Genomic DNA, 25,681 nt, shown 5'->3' on the forward strand with positions numbered 1-25,681 from the left:
GGCGCGCGGGGGACACGAGAGCCAATATTAGGCACGCTCCTTTGTTAATCGCGTGGAAATGGTGGATTGATGCGATCAGTTTGTGAAAGGGTCGCGCGCGATGGTTTTTTAATCGTGGGGTATGTCTCATCGTGTTTATGGATTTGCTGTCGTGTTTGCGTTATGAGACAAAGAGACTGAATGAATGTGACGAGACCCCCCCCCGACACACACACACACACATATTCACAAGCGTGCGTTTATTTCATCTATTCGACGGTCCCTCGTTAATTTCCTCCACAACTAAAAATAATATTATATTCATAAAGGACCTAAAAAGGACAAAAAAAACAAGACTTCAAAGCATCGGAGACAAGAAATCTAAAATCAGTGAAGATTAAATATGAAGATGAAAGGCAAAAATTAAACGATTAAAGAAGCATAAGAAGTAGCAAAAGTAGTATCAGGAATAGTATAATCTTTAAGAAAGATAATCCTGCTGCTGTGTCTTTTTTAGAATATACAATCAACAATATAAATGGCTGCCTGAGCCATGTGCCACCAAAGCCCGCTGTTGCTTACGCACACAGGATATACACTCTCTATTTCTAGGTCATCAGCATTGTGATGTCACAACGCCCCGGGTATCTTCATTTCTCCCTCTCTCCTGCAGCTCATAGTCACCGAGGAACACACACACACACCTGCAGTACTATAGGCCTTTATATTCTCAGGGATTAGATAGTCACACATATACACACACACAGGCCTCCCAATCACAGTTTCCTTTAAAGCTGTCACAGCAAACCTGACCTTGTGGAAAGCACAAGGACATTCAACCTCTAGCTGGGACTGTATAAACTCAGCATCTTCTCTGAGCCAGTGGGGAATGGCTACCCAGAGAGGGGAGAGGGCCAGAGATGCTGAGAAAGTGGCTTGAGGACCCCAGAGGTCAGCAGAGGAGCTCAACAGATGCTGTTCAAAGGAAGAATGAAGCCATGCACTTTAATCTGTGGTTTGATTCACTGTCCCCTGGTTGTTCTCTACATACCAGTGAATTTAAGCCTCCATCCACTAATGAGGAGGAGAGAAGAACATCTGGTTTTGGAGGCAGAGTAGTTTCACTCAGCTGAGCTCCCCCTGTTCTTTTCTTTTAATGGTGTGCATAGGCCTCACCTTGCCCTGTCTGTCAGTTTTTAAATGGTGATTCATATGTGAAGTGCTCCAGATGTCTTCATAACTGCCAGGAGCATGTGCACTGCAAGGTGTATCCATAGAAACTGGGTATAGCACAGGTCTGCAGCAGCATTCAACGAAATGTACCTTGTCTGGTCTGTGTTCACCATGTTTTAACCTGCTAGTTTTACAGGCTAGGACCCTCATTTGAAAATTAAGACAAAAAAGCAAGTAACATTTAATAATAGAATATAAAGAATAGAATATAGTAATAGCAGTAATAATAACAATAGTTACATCCCAAATCCTTATCATATCATATCATATGCATAAATATTCACATAGGAAAAATATACATATGCAGATATTACCATGCAAATATAATAATAACAATAATAATAATGATAACAGCCCTATTAGTCCCCCAGTATTCATTCATTAAGTTCATCATTTCAACAATCTTCTTCAATATTCTTCTTCTTCTTCAGGAAGTTACAGAAGATGTTCCATATTTTCCAAAGGATACAAGAGTTGTGTACCAATTCAGGGGCCGGGTAGAACGCGTCCTCTCAAGGAGACGGTCTTCATGGGCCACGTAAACTCTGAAGGCTGATCCAAAATGAGATGGTCTGGTCTACAAAGGCTTTCCATGATCAGTGTCAGCAGCTAGTCCCACCCTTGTTGCTGCTGCCTAGCAACAGAGCTGAAGTTGGACATAACACATAAGTTGTAAAGCCCCTTTTAACGCGTGTACACTTTGTTACCTGCTTGGTTGAGTTGAAGCGAATTTGAAGTTGATATGGGACAGCCTAGTTGCGCCGCTGTGATGTAACCTGTCTTCAAAAGCAGCCTCTGAAGGATGCAGACCCCTGATTTGAGACACAGCTAAGGTATTTGTTTCGTGAACATTCTTTCCTGGGTGCAGATGCTGAAAAGTGATCATTTATTGTTCTAATGTAGTTTTAATCTTTGATAACTCTTTCCAGAAGAATGTACAATTGCAAATTCCTAGAAACAAAGCTGCAAGTCAACTGCACTACGAGCACAATTGAACCTAAGGTATTATATCATCAGAGCAGTCCACCCCTCTGAACAGCTTTGAACGGGTTTCTGAAAACAATAGGGGCCTGTGACTTCTGGGAGGTCATGCAAACCAGAGTAATAGCTCAATACCTCTGACTTTGCAAATACATAAGTGGATTTATACGTATCAAAGGCTGGTCTAGAAAAGAAAACAGGCCTATTATTTTCAAACTGTACAAATATCCTCTATTTTTTTCCAGAGGCTGTTACTGTCCTGCACCAAAAATCTGGAAAGATTACAGCAAATCTTGGTCGAGTGGGTCACAACGAACAAGTACAATTTTGGTGCAGATCCAGGTTTTAGGTTTTTTCACTTCATCTAACATAATAAGAAAGACAATTTTTCATTAATTTCTCAGAGAATAATTTATGGATCTTGATGAAAAAATCTGCCATGTTTAAGGGACTGTGCAGAGCCAAATAAAAATCAGGATCTCTTGAGTTTAAATGTGGTTTCTTGAGGGGCTGTTGGGCCTTGGCGGAGGTATATGCTCTCTGAGTAACCTTCTAGTTTGGTTCCCTCACATCTACGGAGCATCGCCGCCCCCTGTCCGCCCTCTGCAGCCCCACAGCCCCGCCCTGCACGGAACATCATTAGCGTGGAAAAGGAAGAAAAGATCTCATCACAGACCACCAAACACATTCATTTTATTTTGCTGAGCCCTGCTGGATGAGGCTGTAATCAGACTCAATTAAGGTCGATCTCACAGTGAATTCTTCACTTGTGGAAGAGATGCCGGTCACACTGTGTGATTATCCAAAGCAGTATGGTCCACTCACGGACGAGCAGGAAACGTAGCCATGTTGTGGAAGTTACGTAGTTATGCAATAGCCTGACGGTTTGAGAGAGCTGGTGCTTTATGTGGCACTATAGGCAGTTTGGTAATGCCCTGTGAATTAAGCATGCTGGTGACTCATATTCATGCTGCGTGAACATCGGTTAACACTGACAATACTTGACATGTTGTCCCGGGGGGCTGTACACACGAGTCCACATGTAGGTGTTAAAGAAAACTACATACCAGCTCAGTCCATCAGTTGTGTTTAAATGAATAAATATGAAGGAAGAGAAGAATATGATCTATCATCATATAGGTCATAACAGTCTTTTAACCAGGTTTGTATTGTTTTTTTTTACTCAACAACATCAGCAGTGGCTTCACTAAAGGATAGAATATCATGGGGGATTCTAACACACACATTTTTAAAAATCAAATAAATTAAAATGAGCCTAAAACTCAGTCATGAATGATTTATTTTCATGCAGAATTGCAGAAATGATGTTGATTTCCGAAAGTAGGCTTTTTTTTTCTTCTTGCCTTTAAGTTGAGAAAGACTTAATTGCTACTTCAGCCTAAAATACAACAAAGTTAAGTTAAACTAGAGGTGCACTTGGAGAGCACATCCTCCACCAAGGCTAACACTCAAGTGCTAACACAAAAGTGCTCCAAAATGTAATGGCTTCTTCCTCAGCGCATGTTCCACCCCTGGAAATCAGTTCAGTAGTTTTGGCATAATCTTGCTAACAAACAAACAAATGACAATTAAATCACTGGAATGGCCTCTGCTAAGCCCCAACAGTCCTCTTAAATTCAATCAAGCTGCACCATATTTCACACACAAGCATTAATCCATGAATTATTTCCTGGGAAATCAGTGAAAATGTCAAAAAAGGTCTCAAGGAAAGAACAAAATACACCAAAAATGAATAGGTTCTTCCCTGATCCATACCGCAGTATTCCACCAATTTTCACGATAAACCATCCTGTAGTTTTTGTGGAATCCTGCTGACTAACAGAAAAAATGCAGATGTAGCCACAACCTCTTTGATGGAACTGATAGAAGTTCAAAAGAACACATTGCTCACATTATGTCACAACAACCTAATATAGATGAAGGATCAAATCAATAGAAAGTGGCCCATCCGGCCACTTCCACAATCCACAGTCGTTGACAATCACAACTCAGTGGACACTTTTCATTTTACCGTCTTCCTTAATGTAAAGAGTTTGCATATGGCTATAGCTGTCCTTAGATTAAAGCAGATTAAATCTCTCTCTATATATAATTAATTAAGACAATTTCATGTTATAGAAGATTTAAGATTACACAAGTCACATTGGTTGAAAAAAAAAACCTGCCAGATTGTAAGCAACTGTAAATGTTACGTAATGCTGCAGTGAGCTCAAGTAATCAGGGAGTTTCTGAAGCATTTATCAGGAGGAGACATCTGTCATACCAAGAGGACGCTGTTTGTTATTCTCTGCAGACTTCAATCATGTGAGAAAGTTTTTACAGAAGAAGTTCACAAAGTGTCCCCTCTCCTACTCACACAAACACATAGCTGGGCCACCTGCCCATGCTTCTCTTTTACCATCAAAGACGCACACGCCCGCACACATGCACACTCTGTAGGATACAGAGCATCCTGAGCATTATTCCTCTCTGTGGGAGGAATTCCCTGAAGGAGAAGCCTTTGCCATTCCGAGAGGGAGCTGAAACACAGAGGCCCAAAGAGGTAACAGAGTCACAGATTCAAATTATGAAAGAATGCACATATTCGAAGATAAGAGTTTCAAAAAAATCCTTCTCTGATTTGGCTTGTAATTATTTTGTCCCCTTCATGGAACACATTCTTTCATTAGAAAAATGAAATGTTCTTTTTCTGCTACTTTGTTGTGTTTAGTCACCAAGACATATGTTAAAAATATTATTTTTTAATACTTTTGTATGGTAATGTGCTATTAACATGAACTTGAGTGTTTGTTTGTAAATCTCTATTCACCGTGGACCTCGGTCCAGTAATTAATGTTGGTTAGTTATCAATGATGATATTAGTTCCAGATCATGTTGTGTGTTTTGAGTTCATGCTGGTTGTTTGGTTCTGTGGATAGAAATAGTCATGGTGTTAATCAATTCACTATTTTGGTCCAAGCTGAATGATCTCATCCACCATATTGGATGGATTGACAGACGATTTTATCATGAGCCACCAGAAGGTTAAGTTTTTTTCATTCATCTGAAGGGAGTGGCACCAAGTTTTTACAGAAGCATTCATGGTCCCCAGATGATTTATCCTGGTCTGCCCATACCCTTTCCTCTACTTCCACCATGAGTTTCACTTTTGTGGTTTTAAGTGAAATGTCTCAGCAGTAAATCCATCCAACAGTTATTGGATGAATCCTGATCCACTTTCATGACCTACAAAGATCTCAAGGATGGAGGGTTCTCGCAGTTTTTTAAAAATGCATTCAGTTTAATTTATGTAATCTTACTTACAAACAAACAAACGGACAGGTGAAATTACACATGTCCCAAATATGAAGGAAGTTCTCACATTCTCAGCTTCTCCTTGAAAGTTTGTCCACTTTTCACATCAGATTGTAAGTGTTTGCCTGCTGCTCAGTACAAATCCTTGAGGATTGATTGGATGCATCACAGGCCTGCAGCACCTGAAGGAAAGAACAGGAGGGCTCATGTTTAAAAGTAAGTCCCAGCCTCCTGCTGCAGAAATGAACTCTGCATGAACTTGCTTGATCAGCCACTCATGTTTTTTGACTGTGCACACGGTTGTGAAACAGATATACAACATTTAAACATAAATGCAAATTTGCAAGGTAAATTGAGACAGAGAGAGAAAACATAATTGGTAAAAAACATAATCCAAGTTTGACTTATGAGACCTGATTGAATTCATTTTCTTTTGCATGCATATTATGCACAATACTGGTCCATTCTGGCCAATGGAGCAATGTAGAAGCTAAACCTCAAATCTCCACACAGATATTATCAGGGAGCTGTATTTAAGGCCTCGTGGGAGAAATATCCAAAACATTTTTTTGGAATAATAAGTAAATAATAAAGTAGAAATACCTGGTTTTATGAATGCTTAGATGTAATAATACCCCAGAACTCCCTCTAAATGAATGTGTGGATCACAAGTTCCTCGGTTATTGAATTCACTTCTCTTGTGTTTGGACAGCTGGCCCCGACTTGCCTGCATGAGACGAGTGTTATTACCAGTGTGGTTTCTTCTGTTTGTCGTGTACTTGTTTCAAGTGAAGTCTTAAACGTATTTCCTCTCTGATCCCTGCGGAAAGAAACACAAACACGCCGGATGTAGACAAACACGACACAGTACAGCATGTCCTCCATGGATGGATGCAGCATCACCCCGCTCTACCTGACATGTCTCTGTTTAAAGTGACAACACCTGCTGGAGTCACTGCAACTGTTTGTGTACAAACACGACAGACGGTTGTGTTTTCTACGGAATGTGAGTCACAAACAGAACGTTTTGGTTGTAATGAGCTGAGGAGGGTCATCAGGTCACAGCAGAGATTCTCTGAGATAAATTAACCGAATGGCTCGAGCACCAGCTTTTCATCAGATAAGGGGAGGAGAGAAGTTCATGCTCAAATATTCAGTTTCTTTTAAATCCCTCCTGTCTCCCCTCATACTTCATGCAATCGTCTCCTTTCAGTTTTTCTGCTGCATGAACCTCACTTCTCGTTTTTAGCTTTTCCATGTTGCAACTCAACATCATCACATTTTTTTCCACATGACATTATTATTGTTATCATGTGTGATTCCATTTGTCATTATTTTCCCTACATCCTGGATGAGAGCAGAAACTTTTAACTAAGGAGTGTTTTCCTTTCCAGATCTGACTGTAATGTTGTTCTGACATTGTGTGTATATTAGTTATAGTGTATAGTAGTATCAGAAACCTACAGTAAATGAAACCATCCGTTGTGAGCTCAGTGAGAAGATGCAGCACGGCAGATACATATTTCTACAGCTGTGAAATTAAAGTTAGATACTAAAACAAAGTGTAATATTAAAGCTGCAAAACTGTTCATTTTGGCAAAATGAAGGATTTAAAAGAGTGCTTGTGTGTGTGTGCATGTGTGTGTATGAATATGTGCAGTCTTTTAAGCCATTACAAAGTTATAATGCAACAAAACCACGAAAAGACAAGAATATGTAATGTATAATAAAAAATATAGAATATAGAATATAGCTATACAATATAAAATAGGGAATATAGAATATAGAATAATGGCTGTTTTGGGGCCGCAAAGGGAGTGTGTGAGAAATACTATTTGCAACACATTCTCTATACATTCCGGACATAATGTACATATGTCGGCCTCATCCTCTCACACTTTTATTCAGCACAAGTGTTGCCTCTGACTGTGTTATGCAAAACGGCTTAGTCAACTGACACAGATTCTGGTAAGCTGAGCTGGTGCCATGCTGAAAACTGAGTAGGCATTCACAAATGTCCCTGTGTGACAGTGAGCGTGGTTCACTTTGTGCTGCTGTGTTAATCAACAGGGACATCAAAGCTGTCTCTCTGCTACTACAGGGTCAGTAAACCTGTCACTCAAGAGGAGACCTGAGTCAAACCTGGCATCCTTCCCCTCCGCACCAGCTGGAGAGACACATGCAGTCCTGCTAGAAACGATGGGAGGGAATTTCTTCAGGGAAAAAAACATTTTAATGATTCAAATTAATATCGAGCTGGACCATTGTGCGTGTTGCATCATGGTCCCAATGCCAGTGAGGTTAATCCCCCGCCCCCTCCCAATCCCACCCTGTGCTATAGCAGCAGCGAGGACATCATCATGTCCCTGTGGGACAGGCAGTGTGAGGGCGGCTGCTGATGTAAGCTGCAGCACAGACCACAACCACAGCAAAACAAAAATAATTAATCTGACAAAAAGTTAGTAATACATAAAAGATAAATCAGCAACGGAAAAACTAATTCATCATCACTGATATACAACATCAAAATCACAGACCCAAATATTTTCTAATAGAGTTTCAAAAGTTAAAGGATGAAGTTTTAGGTTTTTGTGTAGGTCATTGTGTAATTTAACCTTCACTTGTGATTGGTTAATTTAATTGAGTACATTTAACGATATAACTCAAATCGTATTGATTCAATTTATTTCAATTTAATTCAGTAAAAAAAAGTTTTGTTGATCATGTTTGTGGTAAAAACAAAACAATTAAAAAAACCATAATTTTTTTATGTGGTATATAAAGCCCAGGACTTAAAGAAGGATAAAAGAACCTTCTAAAGATGACACTGCCCCCTATTGTTCAAAATTAGAATGGATTTTTGCACTTAAAAATATTCTGAAAATGCAACACAGGTATTTACAACACAGAGGAGATTGAAATCCAATGCTGGAATTTTGGATTAGATCATTGGTTCAAAGTCTAAAAAAAATACATAAATTAAAAGAATTCCCCTACATGGATAAACAATTCTATTCTGGGTATTTATCCTCACACAGCAGAGGGTAGGCCAGAGCAGCCCCATCTCTGTGGTGTTTCACACTTCGTCTTCAAACTGTCTATTTCAGTTCACGGAAATAGCAAGAGGAAGGAATGCAACATTTTTTGGGGGCATCTTCAAAAAAAACAAAAAAACACTGGCATTCCCACTGAAGAGTGAGCTGGTGAAACATGCCAAACACTGAGCCCCAGGACAGAGGATATGAAGCCAGCCAGGGAGCGTCTGGCACGAAAACTGGACAACATGGCCACTGGTAGTTAATAATCTGAAGTCTTTCATAAACTAAATTTTATATCCTGCACATTTTATTAACAGTTCATTTTCAATAACAATGCACTACTGACTCATCTGTGTGATTATAACCTGCCACCGATAACATTAAATTAATCATATTGTACAACAGAGGAGTCTGGAGCTGCACAGTGTGAAGGATACTGAAACGTCAATGCTCTCTCTTCTAAGTCCCTGAAGAACCAGACTCAACCTGCAGACCAACCATGAAATGAGTCAAAGTGCATTAGGTTAACAAGGATTATTATAACTGGAAGTATGGACGCATTAAATACTGGAAATGGAAACAAACTAGTGTTGTGTTGAAGAGTACTTCCTCTAAAGCTGTCACCACTTTGACCATTGATGCAAATCACAAGTGTGAAGCTCAGTAACTGTGCTCCTCATTCTCAGCCTCCACCATGAGAAGTTACAGTATGAAGAAAAAGTTTCCAGTGGTCCACTGTAGTTTTTAAAACCAGATTGAAAACGTTTTTATCCAAGTTCTTTTAACTGAACTATTTTACAAGCTCATACCATCCATGTACTTGTTCTAGGTTTCATTTTACAGTTTTACACTTATACTTTATATGTCTTTTACTTCTTTTTACTTTTTTTATTCCCCACTTTTGTGTGTATTATTTTGCTTAAAGTCTTGATTTGGTTTCCCTCCCTCTCCTCTGCTCTTCTTCCTGTCAGTGTTGATGCCTGAGTGTGACCCTGAGTTCCTGCTCCTCCATGCTCTTCTTCCAGGCAATCACCCCCTGCAGGAATATAAGAAACGATCCACTTATCTTGTGGTATTCTTGATCTACTCTTTTTTTTTTCTTTAATGGTATTTGGAAAGATTGTATTTTTGTGCCTGACTGCTTGTGTCCTGTTTTTGATCTTCATAATGGGACATTTGTTTCACAGTGAGGAAAACTTCACAGATGTATTAGTGAGCACGGAGATCAGTTTTAATTATCACAACTATTCTTTTGGATTCTCACACAAACAGAAGCCCAAAGCTGATCCACATAAACATATGTACTTACATTCTAATGCATGGACATGTTTATCAGGACACACCTTTTAGGTGACAAAATATCAAGCTATTCTAAACAAAACTACCTTTTATACATATAAACATGATAAAAAAAAAAATTCTGTACAGGGAAAGAAGTTAGTCACAGTGAGATCATTTGGCCATTAAAGTAGAGAGTCTCAGTTCAGTGTGATGTCCTATCTCTCTCCAGTTCACTCGAACCCATTGAAGCCTGCAAACATGGCCTCATGAGCCTCGTAGGTGTCGTATGGTGAGAGTTCATATGACTGACTACCCATGCCGGTACCCATGGTCCTGAACGAAGCCTGCGGGGAGAGGAAGAGGAAGAAAAGAAGTCGAGTGATTAGAGGAGACAGATTGGACACAGGTTCCCCTCAGGTAACACTGCTAATTACTTTGAGAGTGAAAAAGACAGACATTCATACTCCATCTGTTAGGAGCTGCTTAAGTATTAGGATTACTTAAAATAAGATTTTGAGAATAAAATTGTGATATTACAGGAATAAAATCCTAATTTGAGGCTGCTTGCCATCTTCTGATAACAGACTATCAGCCTGTCACCTGCCTTGAGATGAGGAGTGTGGAGCATCTTGTTAATAAAAATAAAAAAACAATTAACCTTTTGGTGCATTAGCACCACATTATCATAAGTAGCAGGACTTTTGAAAAGATTTTGCAAGAAACTATTCCGAAGAAAGAACTATTAGAGGAAGTTGCCTCTTTTGTGGAGGAATAAATGTTTGGACGTGTTCGACCGCAGGGTTTTCCATACATCTACAAGATTCTGAAAGAGGTTTTGCAGTTTCTTCAGAAACAACTATGGCCCTAATAATACACATACAAACCATTTATCCAAGACACGAGATAGAGTGTTTTTTTGAATAAAAGAAATGAGGAAATAATAGCTGATGTGAATTATTGTTACCGAGGTAGGAGCAGTGATTTCCTGTTGGTAGTATCCCAGACCTCTGCCCTCATGCCAGCCCATAGCTGGAAATATTTTGTTCGCAATGTTATTGGTTGTCAGGCCATCTTTGGTGGGTTGGTCATAGTTTCTGTTAAGGTGGATGAGAGTAACGTAAATAGATGCGGATAAAATTGTTTGCAGGGTGAGTTTAACTATAAGCTCTTACAATGGAGGTTGACAAAATTCCCCCGTGGCTGCATAAAAACTGGATTTCTCCCTCCTCTCTGCAGCTCTGTCTCTGTAATTCAGCTGTTAAAATGACCAAGAAACATTAGTGATCGTGTGCACATTCATAAAACTACAGAAGGAGAAAAAGTGGAACAAATCCTTCAGTCAGATACCTCAGCCTCTCTCCTCCCCAGCTCAGCCACTGAAAACCTCGTTCGTCTCTGAATCTCCAAATTTTGCTTCAACAGTTAAAAAAAAAAAAAAAACTTTGTCAGATAACAAATCCCGATCAAACAACTAAGATATCCAGTTCACATCTATATTCAAGACAGTTTTAAGATCTATCAAATCAATCCATTTTGAATTTAAGCTTCATGCATCGAACAGATGGCAGCTCCCTGACTATTTGCCACTTGCAGATTCAACACCTGCTGTTTTACCATCCTCACCTTGTGGAGGTCAGAGTGCTGCTGGTGACGCAGCAGAGCCTCTTTGGTGGGGAACTGCCGTTGACACAGCAGGCAAACTATATTCCTCCAGTCTGTTATATTGCCCTCCTCGTCCGCTGCTCTATACATGCTGCCCTCCTCTGGGTCATAGTTGCCATTGTAATAAACAAACGGGTCACTCTGCAAAATGAAAGCATATAAAACTGAGTGTTCTGGTGTTTTTTTCCTGGTGTTCTTAGGCATAATTGTGAAGTAGATAAATAAAGACAAAAGGGAAACCTTGGTCTCCTGCTCCGGGATCTTGAATTGTTCGATCCTGAGTGAAGGCATCTCAATATCTCCAGTTTGCTGAAAGGAAACTAATCTCATTAACATCAAATCCTTTGTAATACATTTTAAAATTGTTCAGAAGAGAAAGCCAGTCCCTCATTTTATGTTAACTATGAATAAGATGTTACTATTCATGATGATAGCTAAAAACTTTTTTTACTATAATAATAATACTAATTTGTATTAGTGTGTCGGTATTTTGTCTGTCTTGTCTATCTGTGCTCTTCAAGTCGGTATTAGAAGCTTCTCTACACTTATTTAATACAAAAAGAACATGGGTCTTACAATGACTTCTACACTACCTTCTTCTCGAAGAGAGAGAAACCTGCATCAGCAGCTGCAGACCATTTCTCGTTTTCCTCTTTCGACTTCTTTTTTTTCCTATTCAATTTTTTTGTCCATCGTTCCATGTTCTCTGCAATCTGAAATTTGATTAATTATCACTTTTAAGTTCAAGGAAAAGATAATGGCCATTAACAAAAACAGATGTTTTAAATAAGTAACATTTACCTGCTGTGCAGACTTTGTTTTTGACTTCTTTTTTCCTTTGGGCTCTTTACTGCTTGAACTTGGTTCTGCCATCATGTCTGCTGTCGCCATGACGTACGTCTGCTTCTCACCGTCCCAGTAGAGGAACTGCTGAGTCTCAGGGTTGTAGTAGTACTATTAATGACAAAAGAAGCACTATATTAAATAACAGTTCTGGTTAAAATAACTGTTTTTGGCAGGATGTTCTGTACACCAAGTAATACATACTTCGCTGCTGGGATCATAGTAGAGACCAGTCTCAGGATCATGATAGTAACCTGAAGCCTTGTCATACTTGTATGTGGACATATCAGGGACAGCTATAGACAACAAGAGTAGCATGTGTAAAACAAAACATGTTCTAAACCACATAGATTAAAAGATATTCTTTAAAGATAGAGATATTCTGTAGCTGATCTCTATGAACAGGTTCTGCATGAGAATATGTAGAATCTGGAAGCAAAAACAAGAGTTTGGGGCTGAAAATCATATGGGTTACTTTTCAACTCTGAGCAGACTTTGGTTGCCAGTAGACTCATTATCAGTTTAGACAGCAAAAGAGGTGGAAAACATTGACCCAAATGTGGCTTAATAAATGTATCGGCATTCATATTCAGATAACGGTTAAAAGAGATGAGCTAAACTGTCGAGGACCTAAAACACCAACAAAATCAAGGGGAACTTGGAGAGTAAACGATGTACTGCGAACAGATGACTGAGTCTTGGCTTGGATGTCCACTGTCTACACCAGAAGCCACAAAATATTGCCCATTTCCCCCAGAGGCCAATTGGTTGTCATACGATAGCCGATTGGATCCAAGTTTGTTCTGTAGCTCACTCATCTCACCTGACGTGTTAACCGTTGGGGAGGCAGAAACTGTAGTTGCAACAGAAGAAGCAGCTGGTGTGGCCAGTGATGCAGTGCAAACACTTGCAGGCTGCTGCTGCTGCTGCTGCTGCTCTGCATCAACCACCCTCTCTACATGATGCGACTGAGAAGACAGGGGGGTTCATGATAAGCTTCTGAATCAATCACAAAAAGAGTAAATAGTACATTTCTGTTTGCAGTATATAGATGCCACGTTGCAACACCGTCTACCTGTATGGCATGCTGGCTGATAACGTCAGGTTGGTAAATTTGAGCGGTCTGGGATATGACCACATCCGTGGCTGCAGGGAGCAAAGTGTTCGTTCCTGGAGCAGCTGGAAAAAGTGATGATTTCCGTTCAGTTTCATCGTCAGTAGAAAAATTGACAAATATATCAGTGATAGATCGACACCTCATATTACCTCCAGGCAAGCCATCTCCATTGACAACAGACGATCCTTCCTGCTGCTGCTGCAGCTGCTGCCACACCTGATAATTCTGTTCCTGCGTCACAAGAAAAACTGTTTGGTAAATTGTTATAACTTATTTCTTTGTCACCATCAAGTGTGTGAGTGTGAACTGACCTGTGACTGCTGCGAAAAGCCCTCTGGAAGAGGAAAATAGTCAGAGGTGGCATCTGAACCTGGTGGTAACTAAACAGATATGACAGGTATGTGAGGTAAACACACAGAAAACCTCATTAAAACATGCCTAGATGTATTTGCAAATACAACTCAGTTAACCATCTTTGTAGCTTAAAGACGGAATATTATAATACTAATAAAAATACTTATAAGTGGAGCTTAATAATTCATTAAGCTGTTGGTCTCTCTGGCAGCCAAATAAAACCGTATATAACAAATACACTTCCACAAAACAATTGTACTCTGCTTATCTGGTGTGAAACAGAGGAAAACCTAATACCTGGCTGGATGACCACTGGGCGGCAGTGATGGCAGTGCTGGCAACTGAATTAACATTGGCTTGCACACCACCAGGCTGTGCTCCATCTCTGGAGAAGACAAAGTGATTATAGTGAAACTCTCATTTAGCAACAAACGCAGGGAGAAAATAGAAAACATTTTATTCAATTATAGATAGATACAACAAAAACCAATTTATAAACCATATGTGCAGGATGTGGGAGGTAAAGTTCCCTACAATGTGAAGTGTGCTATTTTGTACAATATTCTATTCATAGAAAGCTATGTAGTCAAACCCTGTGTGTGTGTGTGTGTGTGTGTGAGTGTTTTGACTTGCTTTCTAACATTCTCGGCATAATCCACAGCAACTATTTTTCCATCCAGTTTTAGAGGTGGCTGAAGGCTTTGGAGGACGGTGAGCAGCTGAGAAGCCTCCTTCAGAAGTGAAGACACAACATGGTCACATGTATGTAAACCCCCTCCCCCGAAAAGGCACAGTGACTTACATACTGACTATAAACATACCAAGGGAGATGAGAGTTGGACAAAGCCAAAGCCTTTGTGATTTCCTGTATGCTTGTCTCTGATGAGGCAGAGTTTGCTCTTGGACAGGTTAGCATACGGGGACAATATGTTCAAAATCCCATCGATAGTTGAAATCTGGGCTATATTTCTCATAATTAATGCTGTTGACAAAAAACAAGTAGTCATGACTAAATGTAGAATATGTACAAGATGGTGGAAATATTTCAAAACCCACTCACTGTCTCCATTGTAATCGCTATCCTGTTGAGACTCCACATTTATACTATTTACTGCAGGGCACTCTCCATCTATACTCAGCAATGACACAGTGACAGAATCTGTGAGTTAGAACAAGAAAGCAGGACAAAGCAGAAGATTCTCATAGAGAAGAAAAAACCAGACGTTTACTGGGGAAACAACTCACCAACTCTTGCTGTTCCACATTTGAAACACCTGAGCCTTTCCCAGAAATTGCACAGGCCACACTGTGAAAAAACAATGACATTATCTTACTTCTATTATAGCAATAAATAATATAATAAACTTTATTTATAAAGAAGAATGTACAGCGTTAGAAGATCAGAGTTAATTGGGTGTGTTTCCAGAATGGGCCTTAAATGTTATGGACATAATCTTAAAATCAAGTTTACCAGGAGGCCAATGAAGTGACACTAAAATGTGGTTAATGTGCTCTCCTTTGTTTTGGTGAGGGGTCTGGATAAGCTGTAATTTATATACATTTTGCTGATTCAGACAGATGTTGAGTGAGTTACACACACTCACCGAATTGCAAAGCCAGTTTTTATACATGGGCTCTTTTTTGCTGTACTGGACTGAAATGCATTTCCCCTGGATCACCAACTTGTTCTGTAAAGATAAAAAGCAGTCATTTTGGACAAGTTTCAGCTAAAGAAGCAGGTAAGGTCGTGTCACTACTCCACCACATGAGTGAGAGCAGCTGGAATGGGAAAGAGTGGCTAGGCTTACACTTGCAGCTCAGTGTTGAGTGTCTAAAGGAGCAGAGGCAGAAAGAGAAGTTCAGAGAGAGAGATGCAGTACCGTGTACGAGGAAAACGTATCCTCATAAAAACAAATGGTTCTAAGTGTTAGGGAACGGAGTGCTGCCAGCTCATTCTTGTCTCAACTCCAAGTCTTCAGGTTTTAAATGGAGATGAGAAAATATCCATGTGACTGAGCTGGAGCAGAATGTTCTATGAAACCACAGGGCAAACAGAAATCAACAAGACAATTTGGGCATTTTAACAGAAATTCTAATCATGAATTAGAGGGGCAACAGAGTTTCAGATCTTTATTATTACTCTTCATTATACTCTTCTATTTATAATGATTAAAACATGAATTCACATGGTGTATGTAACAAAGCAGCTGAAAAAGTATACTTTTTAAACAAAACAAGATAACAACCATGTGTGATATAAAAAATATTTACTTCTGACATCACAGTTTTGAATGCCCTAGCTAAATACAAACAGATATCAGCTCTAAACTGGTATCAAGGCTCTTATCTCCAAGAATAATTTGAAACTTGGTGATTGTTGAGGCAACCTGATTGGTCTCCATCCATTGGGTAGAATCTTGCAAGTGATAAAACTCCATGAAGGCGAAATCTTGGATTTTTCCTAGAGACAGCATTCAAATATAAACGGGAGATGTGTTAGAATGCTTTGATGCAATATTCAAACTCAAACTCCAATTCAAAGTAAGAATTGCAGGTGGGAATCGTGCTTATAAGGTCAACGAGGTGGTAATGCATTTTTGTTATCATAGCTTGTAATGTTTCTTAAATGATAAGAGGTTTAGCACATACAGTACCTGACCATGTCATCAAATCAGACACAAACGATCCATGGAAGGTTGTAATATGAAGCTTTTTTTTCTAAGAATAGCCATAGGGAGGTTAAGTGGGCTTTAAGCCAAAGCACGTGGGTGAAGGTGAGAAACACTTCTAAAAAAGAAAAACTCACTTTTCCCAATGAAACGTATGCCCACAGGCTGCGGCCCCGGCAACTTTTCGAGTGCTGCGCGGACCTGGAAGAGAGACGCTGATCAACAAATTTATCTGACTTTGAATGTCTTTTCTCACTGTTTTCCTGTTATTCAAGTATCTTCAATAAGATCAAGCTCAGACTTTCCAACCATGAAGCCATTTCTCTTTTTTATTTTGGTTCTTCAAAGGATAGTCCTTCAAGGGATAGTATAACTGAAAAATGAAAAGTGTTTGAGTCCACAGAACAACTTAGGAGTCTCAGGGTTGAAGTTTGTTAGAGCAGAATCCAACACAACTGAAGTAACTGGTGACCAAATCTTCGGATGTTATTAAACAACAGAAAAACAATAACATGCCTCAAGACTACTCATGTGGTGTCATCCAAGTGTCTGCAAGCCCCGACATTCATATTCGACTTAAAATGGCGTCATTTCCTACAAGTTTTAAGCCTAAACTTCCACTGATATCTCCCCAACGTGGTACATTCAGGGACCATCAGAAATGCTATCGTCCGCTAGCTTAGCCACTTCTGGTGAACTTTGAGGTTTGAAACACGGTTTGAAGCATTTGGTGTGAACACACCATAACAACATTCAGTGCGACTCTACCCTTTAGAAGTATGAATGAGACTGAATGAAAAGTTTGAGCTTACTTCATCCTCTGTGACATAAGGAGGGAGACCTCTTAGAAAAATAGACGTGTTCTTCTCCTGCGGCTCCATTTTGTAGTCCTGATTTGGACGACTGAGGCGTCGTTTTCGAAAGAAGGATCTACTCCTTCTTATTTTGTGGCAATCCATGTGATCCTTCCACTTATCTGAACCATATCTACCGCTTTGTTCGCCCCGAATGAGCCTGGAAAAGAAATAAACTTCAATAACCACTCTATGATTGTATGCATCCAACACCCAATGCAGTTTCAGTCTGCATACATTTCTTTTTCGAGACTCACATGTGGTCACTGTGACCTTTGACCACTGAAATATAGTCAGGTCATGTATGACTTCAAGTGACAACGGATCAAATTTTGAAGATATTCCCTAAGGACAGACTTGAGAAATCATGTTCAAGAGGCCAAAAACAGGCTTTGTGAGGCCAAAATCGAATCAGTTAATCTATGAGTCTAAATTTGTGCCATATTTAAAATGATTCTCTTGAGGAAATGTTAAAATAAAGCTTTCACCAAAACATGTGGTCCCTTAACTGTGAACTTCGACCACAAAAATTTAAATCAGTTCATCTGTGAGTCCAAGTAAAACTTTTTAAGAAATTTGAATGAAATCCCCCCCAAGGTGTTCTTGTGATATCCCGCTCACAAGAATGGGACGGACACAGTCAGAAAGCATAATGTCGCCTCCCGGAGGCATAGAGTCAGAAGCTCCAGTGACATCAATTTGTGAAGAACCTTGAGTTTGTGCAAAAACAATGGATGACTTAAATCTTACCTTTTATCAGTGCCCATGGTTGATCAAGAGACTGTGGCGGGAAAAAACAAGAGTAACATAACCACTGAATTAGGGCTGGGCAATGAATAATATCAATAACTATCACAATATACATTTCCTCTGTGGCAACGTTACAAAAGTTATAAATATTGAAATGGTGCTTATAACATACAATTGATCTATTTGAGACGACTATCAAGTGTTTGTCATTCTCCGCTCATACAAGAGTTTAAAATCACAGAAACAATAGTCTATCAATTATTGTGATAACATAATATAATATCGTGATATAATTGTGGCCCTTATCGCCCAGCCCTACATCGAATCACTTTCAAAAACAGTTTTTAACATCAGTAAGAGAAAAAGTGAACAGAAATAAACAGGTTGAAGGTTTGAGGTTATTCATTTTTTTCTCTGTGCAGCCTTGTTATGGATATTTCCAATGTTTAACTCCAGAAACGAAACTGGTGATTTTCAATAGAACTGAGCTACAACTTTACTGGGCGTGTGTTGCTCACAAATGTTGTTGACATTAGCATTAAGTTAAAGTGCGAAGGGACATCACTCAGGACATCGTCACATGAACAAGAAAAACACAGGAGGCTGTTTCAGATGCTGTTTGTCACACCTCAACTCAAATATACCGCTCTCTCAAAGCCAGAACCACAAGACTGTTAAACAGCTTTACCCACAGGCCATCCAAGCCATCACCCCACCCCCACCCATATCTTCAAAGGACTGTTAAACAACAAACACACACACACACACACACACACACACACACACACACACACACACACACACACAGTAATTTTGCACAAACATATCATGCAATAATCCTCAGGTGGACTGTCAGGTTGACTGTCACCTTTCATCTTGCACCTTTCTTGCAAATTACGCTGTTACACTTTACTTATGTTTATTTTCTTTCGCTGTGCTTTTATAAAAAAATGTACATTTAGATTTTTACTTCTTGATTCTTGTTCTGATTTCTAAAAGTCAGATAAATGCTGCTGTAACGAGAAGAGCTGCTGAAACAGTTTTCACTGTTTTAATGTTGGTGACAATGTTGAACACTGACAATAAAGGATTCTGATTCTGATATACGCTCGACTTGTTTTAAGTGTGACTAGCCTTGAGCCCTCTGCTAGCACCAGAACACACAGGCCCCTTCAGCAGCATCGTTAGAACGACGTTAGCTGGAACCTGTCTTGTCTCACACTAGCTGAAAAAAGACGCAGAGACATGTCTCCTTCAGTGTCGCCTACCGATTTCACATCAGCTCGACAGGTGCAGCAGTGGACGAGTAACAGAGGCTCTACAGGGTTCTTTTCTCCAGAGCTCTTCTGTTATTCTTTTTCTTCTTCTTCTATGAGGTTTTTATGGAAGCTGGCATCCAAAGTGTTGCATTACTGCCCCCTTCAGCTTTCATTCTTCCTCTATTTTAAAGTCTTCTCTTCAGTCCAGTCTCTTAAAAATAATCTAAATAACACTTTCCTCCCTGGGTGATGGTATCCACGTTCTAATATGCTTTGAACAGTGTTCAATATTGCTCCTGTTGTGCGTAGTTGATCTGTCAGTTCTTTCCTTTCTCTTGTAGATCTCCTCGTGCTGTACGTGTGTTCTACTGTGTCTGATTCTAGACATTGGTCACAAATACATGTTGTGTGTTTTTCTATCATATGAAGTGTACTGTTGAGGTTACTTTGCCCAGTTCCACTACTACTTGTTCTTTCTGTCTCATGCCCCTACTTCTTGGCATATTGACTATATTCTGGATTGACTATAATGTCTCCTTTAGTTGCCCTTTCCCAATGTTGTTACCACTATTGAGTTGCTTTCCTGCATCTGCATCTGATTCCAGGACACTCATGCCTGCTGAGAAGAATTACCATCTCGACAAGTTTTATTTTATTTTTTACATTTCTTTGTGTGGATGGAAGAATTGTGTTGAAAATATGTACTAAGTGCACTTAACTGTGAGGGTTCAAACCCAGAACAGCAAGAATCATGTAAGTACATTTGCTTTAAAAAAGCAAAGTGCTACATTTAAGTGCAACAAACGTTTTCTTTTTGTTTGGCCACAGCGCTGAAATAAAACCCAGTGATGTTTGTATTTTTCTGGTAAATGATTGTATTTATATAGTATTTTACACTACAGTTTGCCATTCACCCATTCACACACTCATTCATACAGTGCATCTATTAGCAGCTCTTTTTGTTGTTCTATATGGTTCAGCATCTTCCCCAAGGACACTTTGGCATGCAAATGGGAAGACTGGGGACTTCCGACCTTCTGGTTGGAGGACGACCACTCTTCCCCTCAGCCACAGCACAACATCTACTGTTGCATGGGACACTCTGGATCATTAGAGGGTGTAGAGGAATGGAGTTGGTGTTTGGGAGGGGCAGAGTTGGACAGTAGAGAGTGAAGAGAGAAAAAGTGGGGGATGGTCACTTCAGGGACTTTTGAGATTGGAGGCCCCATCAACTCTGTTTGCTTTGGCAGCTCAGACTGATTGTCCACTATTCCTGTAAAATCTGTGGCTTCTAATGCAGATTCTGCAAACGAAGCACAGAAAAAAATCAGTCAAACCAAATTCTTTCACTGGATACTGCTTAATAAGTTCTGCTTAACAATTTCTGTTTTGTCACTTACAAGTTATTACCTCTTTTTCAAAATATACACAACTAAGTCTTAGACTGAAGATAAAAGGAGGTTTTGAACCTTACTGTTATTGTTCTCTTTCTGGGGGAGTTTGTTTTATGTATTTCATATTTGTGAACAGACATACACCATCTCTGATATTTTGTGGTAGTCATTACGTTACTGTAAAAAGTTTTATAGAGTTTCCATCAGGATTCATATGAACACACTTTGAGCCACATAAATATTAATATACCTTCAGTATTTTTGGAAGCCTTTGTCCTGACTCTCTTTTTCTTCTTGCCCTGCACAAAAACAAACAAGTCAGACTTATCTATCTTTCTATCTATTGATTTATCAATCTATCGATCTATTTAACATTTGTAAAGATACATATGATTCATACGTAATTTTGACCAGGTGACCACCCTGGATGTTGCATATTGTGGATCTCTCTCTCCCTTGCTGCCTCAAGAAAATATTTTCCCTGTTGCTCCTTCGTCATATTCTTCCACTGCGGACACACAACACTACATTGTCACACATTAATCAATCAATCAAATTGTATTTGTATAGCCCATATTCAACATATTCATCATCAACTTACAACTGCAATTACAGGCTAGTAACTTGTAACTAGCCTTACAAACATACAAAGCAAAGAGACTTACTCTTTGTCCAAGGATAGAGTTGACTGTGGCACTGTTGATTGTGTCATTAGTGAGTAATTTTACTTCAGCCATAACATATGGTCTCTGGTCCTTCAAATAAAGCATGAAGGCATTAGGTGGCCTCTTAACGTATGGCTGCTTAACCTTTGGCTGTCTATGGGAAAAACAGAATAAGAGTGTGTATTACCACAGTGAAGTCCACTAGGATCTTGACAGAGAAATAAAAGACAAAGCAATCAAAAAACAACTCCAAGAAATACAACAGAAACACAAGGTGACTGTGATGATAGCCATTAGGCTGGCTTTGTTGTGGTCTTCCCTTTGAAGACCACTGCCAAAGACAATGTGTGACCTGGTTGACTTACTGTGGTTTGGTTGTGATGTTGTTGGCAGGAGCAGAAGCATGAGAAGGACCTGTTGCCATTCCATACACCACCTCTCCATTCCTACAGAAATAAAATACACATACTTACATACATTACACAACATACACACAAATTAGGTGACAGAAATAGTGTTTCTGCAGATACAAACACAAGTTCATATACTTACAGTACTCCGACAGGCAGTGTAAAATCCTGGTTTGGGATCAACATTTGCATAAACTGGGGATACAAACACAGACAAAACAGAGAGATGAGAAAAACATAATATTTTTCTATGTTATGTCCAGCTGTGGCTTGTCCAGCACTGATATCATTGATATCACAGTGATGCGGCTAAACCTGCTGTCTCTGTCTACAACAGCACATTTGCAACCAGACAATGCAGATGCTCCAGTATGTTTTTGCTAGGGTCTAACCTGTTGTTGAGGAGCACATGACACTGGTGCTCCTGGCAAGTAGACTTGCTGCTGAGGTGGCAGGTACTGTGAAGAGAGAAGGAAGGTAAATATTATCATCTTGCATGTATGTAAACACACCATCTTTACTGTAAAACAACACAGAACATATTTTCAACAACAGATCTGGATTTATGATTGAGTAGACTGTCCTATAAAGATCACAATGAGTATGACTGGAACAGATAGGGTTTAGATTTAAATAAGGCTTTTGCTGTTGACCCAAAGCTTCCAACATTGATAAGCATCTATTTTTTTTAATGATCTGTCTAACTTATTCTCACTTACTTGTCCCTGGCTTTGGGCAAATGGCTGGTTGTACAGGTATCCACTTGTCTGCATGGTATTTTGTCCATATTGAAAAACTGGAGCAGCTTGACCGTAAAATGCAGGAGCAGCTTGAGCGTAAACTGCAGGAGCACATTGACCGTAAACTGCAGTAGCACAATGACCGTAAACTGCAGGAGCACCTTGACCATAAACTGCAGGAGCACCTTGACCGTAATATGCAGGAGCAGCTTGACCGTAAACTGCAGGAGCAACTTGACTGTAAACTGCAGGAGCACCTTGATTATAAACTGCAGGAGCACCATGATTATAAACTGCAGGAGCACCTTGATTATAAACTGCAGGAGCACGTTGATTATAAACTGCAGGAGCAGCCATCAACTGAGGTGGAGGAGCAGGAGCTGCTTCCATGTACACAGCATTCAGATTTTCCACTGTCTGAGAGTAGCTGCTTAACATTGGCTGAGCTGGGACAATAGGTGGAGGTGGAGGAGCAGGAGCTGCTTCCATGGTGGTGTCTACACCAGTTGGAAAAGGTATTGAGGTTTGCATTTCCTTTAAAATGCTCTGCATCTCATCGCTGAGGGGTATATTCTCCGTGTGGACCATTTCCAGAAGAAAGCGTTCCATTTCTTTTTCTTCAAGATCCATCATCTGGTTTGATAATTATATCTGTTGATAGATAAGAAATGTGTTTTTAAGACATGGATAAAAGTACCCACACATCTCAGAGGGAAACACTGTTTCATCTATTTTACTTATCTGAAAGCTAAGATTACTTTACTTGTTGCACGATGAAGGGAAGCATTAAAGTAAAAAAGTATGTTTGGTTGGTTAAGTCAATGGTAACACACCCATTCATCTCAGTCTATCCCCGTTTCCAGATGCGCCAGGTGTCAGTAACAAAACCAAATGCACACACTTACTCTCCCTGCGCGCTCGATATTCAGTATTCATATTGGTTTGCACGGTGCTCTGCATGGGGCATGAAAATATGTCCTTTTGTTTTTTTCTTCACTTGTGATTGTAATATTATCCAGTACAGTGTGACCTTACTCTGAGTCAGTGCTTACGGTGTGTGTCAAAGCAAAGTCCCTGTTGGAAGATACATCATGTGATGAAGTGAAACGTTTCATTCATCATCCAAGAGGCTTCTTCCGTTCAATCCTCCCGGTCTTGCCCATAAAGAACAAAATTCGTATCTCGTGGCAATGACATTTTTTTCTGTGTCCTAATGTCACCGGGTGGGGGGATGGGTATCGTACTGAGAACCTTGCTGTGGCAGTACTTACCTTCTGCTCTCGTGTTAACGTGGTGTTTGAAGGACTATCTTGTTCCTTTATCCGTGGGCTGAGCTTGAGTCATCTATGTTTGCTTTGGTAAGTGGAAACCAACTCTATAGAGTAAGACTATAAAGGCGAAGTTACCTTTGATGAAAAGTCTTCTCCATTGAAATGAAACTTCAAAGGCAGGTTTCAAAGTTCTACAATGTGACGTCATCCAAATGTGTAGAAGTAGCATGTATTTAACATGCAAATACCCCACTACAATAAAAGTCATATACAAAATCATAAGGACAAAATGCATTATTAGCAAATCTGTGACTAATATATTATCATATATGCAATAACTACAAGGCCCACAAGTCTGTTTGTGGTAGTTGTAATTACTGTCTAAGTCAGTGGTGTCAAACCATGTGGATCATGCTCATGAATTTATTTGCACTGAGATTCCTACCAAATGCATACAATCATATAATACTGCTTTTCAAGGAAGTGTTCGTTTACTTTTGTTTAAGAGTTAAAGCCATAAGAAAAAAAAAGTGGAAGTATCAAGTCTGTAGATTATGAGTATGTTTTTGTGTAATACCATCATATTAGGGGACAAGGGCAACTACTTTTCCTGCCTTGTGACATTACTGCGAGTAATATCGTGCTTCCCCTACCTTGTGAAAATAACCTATATAATTGATCACAAAAAAATCTTTATTTATTTATTTTTATACTGTGTGGAAAATTGGCACACAACTAAAAATTAATAATAAGACAACAATAAATTATATTAAAACAATAAAAAGTGTAATAGTGTGTAACTTTGGCTTCCTCCAGAGTTGCAATGATAGGAGACAAAAAGCAAAAATGAAAAGAGCCAGCGTCCAGCACTCTGTTAGCTGCATCTGCGGTGGAAAGTGCAGAAGAGAAGTCTTAGGCAGAAAATGCTGAGGCATCAGAGGGCTCATGGGGTAGGACAGTTTTTTTTTCAAGGCAGCTGCACAGCTCCTGTCCTTGTAGATTTGTTCAAGCAAGGTTTCTAGTGGAAAAGATGGAAAGAGTAATTTACACTGCTGAGCGTACACATCACCTACTACAGCCTGAAGACTAGATAAAATATAAAACCATGTGAATGATCAAATTAGACTAAGACAAGGTGGATAAAGCACAAACCATTTATTTCCAAATCTAATAGTGTACAGTGTACTAACAGTGTACAAAATGCAAGGTCACAAGCAAATAACAAGCACAATAATAACTGAAACATGGGGGCAATTGAAATGTAATATCCAGGAGAGGGTCAGAGTGTTTCTATAGTGCAGGGGATTCAAGGAGCAGGAAGTGAATGAGTAATGTAACAGGCTACATACACTGTATGATTTACATACATGTATATACATATACATCTATAAACATTATATAGTAGGCTATATAATACTATCATATTTATATTTTACACTTATGATAAATTAAGACTATTTTTATAATAGTAACAATGATTATTATTATTATTCTATACATCAATTGAATACATTTTATTTCAGCTCTTTTTGAACCCTTGCATGGAATGATTTGTTCCCACATATTAACAGCTTTCCAGAAAGAGTGTGACTTGTACATCTACTTTGTAAGTTTGTAAGTCAATTTGTTGTTATATATATTTCATTGTACTGAATAGCTAGTTCCTATAGATATAGGTCTAGATTGCTGAGGGAACTCCCATCATGCACTGAGCACTTCTCTCTCCCTCTCTCTGTTTGTGTGCCCCACCATATCTCCCTTAATTAGGATCAAAGACACATGGAATTATGGTTCCATAGGTTTCTCATCAAATCAGTCTGCTTAATTTCATTATCCTCTGTGGTGGTGTGGCCCAAAAGTGTGACG

At 39.4% G+C, this 25,681-nt stretch overlaps 2 protein-coding genes across 10 annotated transcripts; both read right to left on the reverse strand.

Annotated features, from left to right (window-relative positions):
• Positions 1-9,753: 9,753 nt before the first annotated feature.
• Positions 9,754-19,483, reverse strand: LOC109628902 (RNA-binding protein 5-like). Of its 7 annotated transcripts, XM_020086349.2 has the most exons (24): positions 19,345-19,483; positions 18,077-18,107; positions 17,285-17,486; positions 16,610-16,673; positions 16,191-16,264; positions 15,408-15,491; positions 15,049-15,109; positions 14,864-14,932; positions 14,625-14,785; positions 14,437-14,534; positions 14,101-14,188; positions 13,761-13,829; positions 13,599-13,680; positions 13,408-13,511; positions 13,156-13,300; positions 12,537-12,628; positions 12,291-12,443; positions 12,083-12,202; positions 11,730-11,798; positions 11,451-11,630; positions 11,175-11,240; positions 11,000-11,082; positions 10,792-10,921; positions 9,754-10,171 (listed from the first exon to the last, which is right to left on the reverse strand). In XM_020086349.2, the coding sequence occupies exons 2-24, from the start codon at positions 18,091-18,093 to the stop codon at positions 10,058-10,060; spliced, it is 2,325 nt and encodes a 774-aa protein (XP_019941908.2). In that variant the 5' UTR covers positions 18,094-18,107; positions 19,345-19,483; the 3' UTR covers positions 9,754-10,057. The 7 variants fall into 7 exon arrangements, with proteins under 7 accessions (XP_019941908.2, XP_069395715.1, XP_019941909.2 ...); XM_069539614.1 differs by lacking the exon at positions 17,285-17,486 and having other exon boundaries at positions 19,345-19,446; XM_020086350.2 differs by lacking the exons at positions 16,191-16,264; positions 16,610-16,673.
• Positions 19,484-20,302: 819 nt separating this feature from the next.
• Positions 20,303-23,937, reverse strand: LOC109629096 (uncharacterized). 3 transcript variants are annotated; one of them, XM_020086572.2, is made up of 9 exons: positions 23,816-23,937; positions 22,524-23,195; positions 22,197-22,262; positions 21,947-21,999; positions 21,760-21,840; positions 21,395-21,548; positions 21,130-21,237; positions 20,980-21,028; positions 20,303-20,638 (listed from the first exon to the last, which is right to left on the reverse strand). In XM_020086572.2, the coding sequence occupies exons 2-9, from the start codon at positions 23,175-23,177 to the stop codon at positions 20,418-20,420; spliced, it is 1,386 nt and encodes a 461-aa protein (XP_019942131.2). In that variant the 5' UTR covers positions 23,178-23,195; positions 23,816-23,937; the 3' UTR covers positions 20,303-20,417. The 3 variants fall into 3 exon arrangements, with proteins under 3 accessions (XP_019942131.2, XP_019942132.2, XP_019942130.2); XM_020086573.2 differs by lacking the exon at positions 23,816-23,937 and adding an exon at positions 23,597-23,737; XM_020086571.2 differs by lacking the exon at positions 23,816-23,937 and adding an exon at positions 23,580-23,720.
• Between the last annotated feature and the right edge of the window lie 1,744 nt (positions 23,938-25,681).

The sequence above is a fragment of the Paralichthys olivaceus genome, chromosome 2 (genome assembly GCF_024713975.1).
Source record: "Paralichthys olivaceus isolate ysfri-2021 chromosome 2, ASM2471397v2, whole genome shotgun sequence".
NCBI lineage: Eukaryota > Metazoa > Chordata > Actinopteri > Pleuronectiformes > Paralichthyidae > Paralichthys > Paralichthys olivaceus.

What these genes read in the sequence shown, in the direction of transcription:
- LOC109628902 (XM_020086349.2), bottom strand. An exon ending in TCCCGGAGCAGGAGACCAAG is followed by an intron (nt 11,631 to 11,729) that starts GTTTCCCTTTTG and finishes TTCATTTTGCAG; the next exon opens with AGTGACCCGTTTGTTTATTA. An exon ending in AAATCACTGCTCCTACCTCG is followed by an intron (nt 10,172 to 10,791) that starts GTAACAATAATT and finishes CTCTCCCCGCAG; the next exon opens with GCTTCGTTCAGGACCATGGG.
- LOC109629096 (XM_020086572.2), bottom strand. Translation starts at nt 23,177, where the DNA reads ATGATGGATCTTGAAGAAAAAGAAATGGAACGCTTTCTTCTGGAAATG. An exon ending in TTGCCCAAAGCCAGGGACAA is followed by an intron (nt 22,263 to 22,523) that starts GTAAGTGAGAAT and finishes CTCTCTTCACAG; the next exon opens with TACCTGCCACCTCAGCAGCA. An exon ending in ACTCTATCCTTGGACAAAGA is followed by an intron (nt 21,238 to 21,394) that starts GTAAGTCTCTTT and finishes GTGTGTCCGCAG; the next exon opens with TGGAAGAATATGACGAAGGA.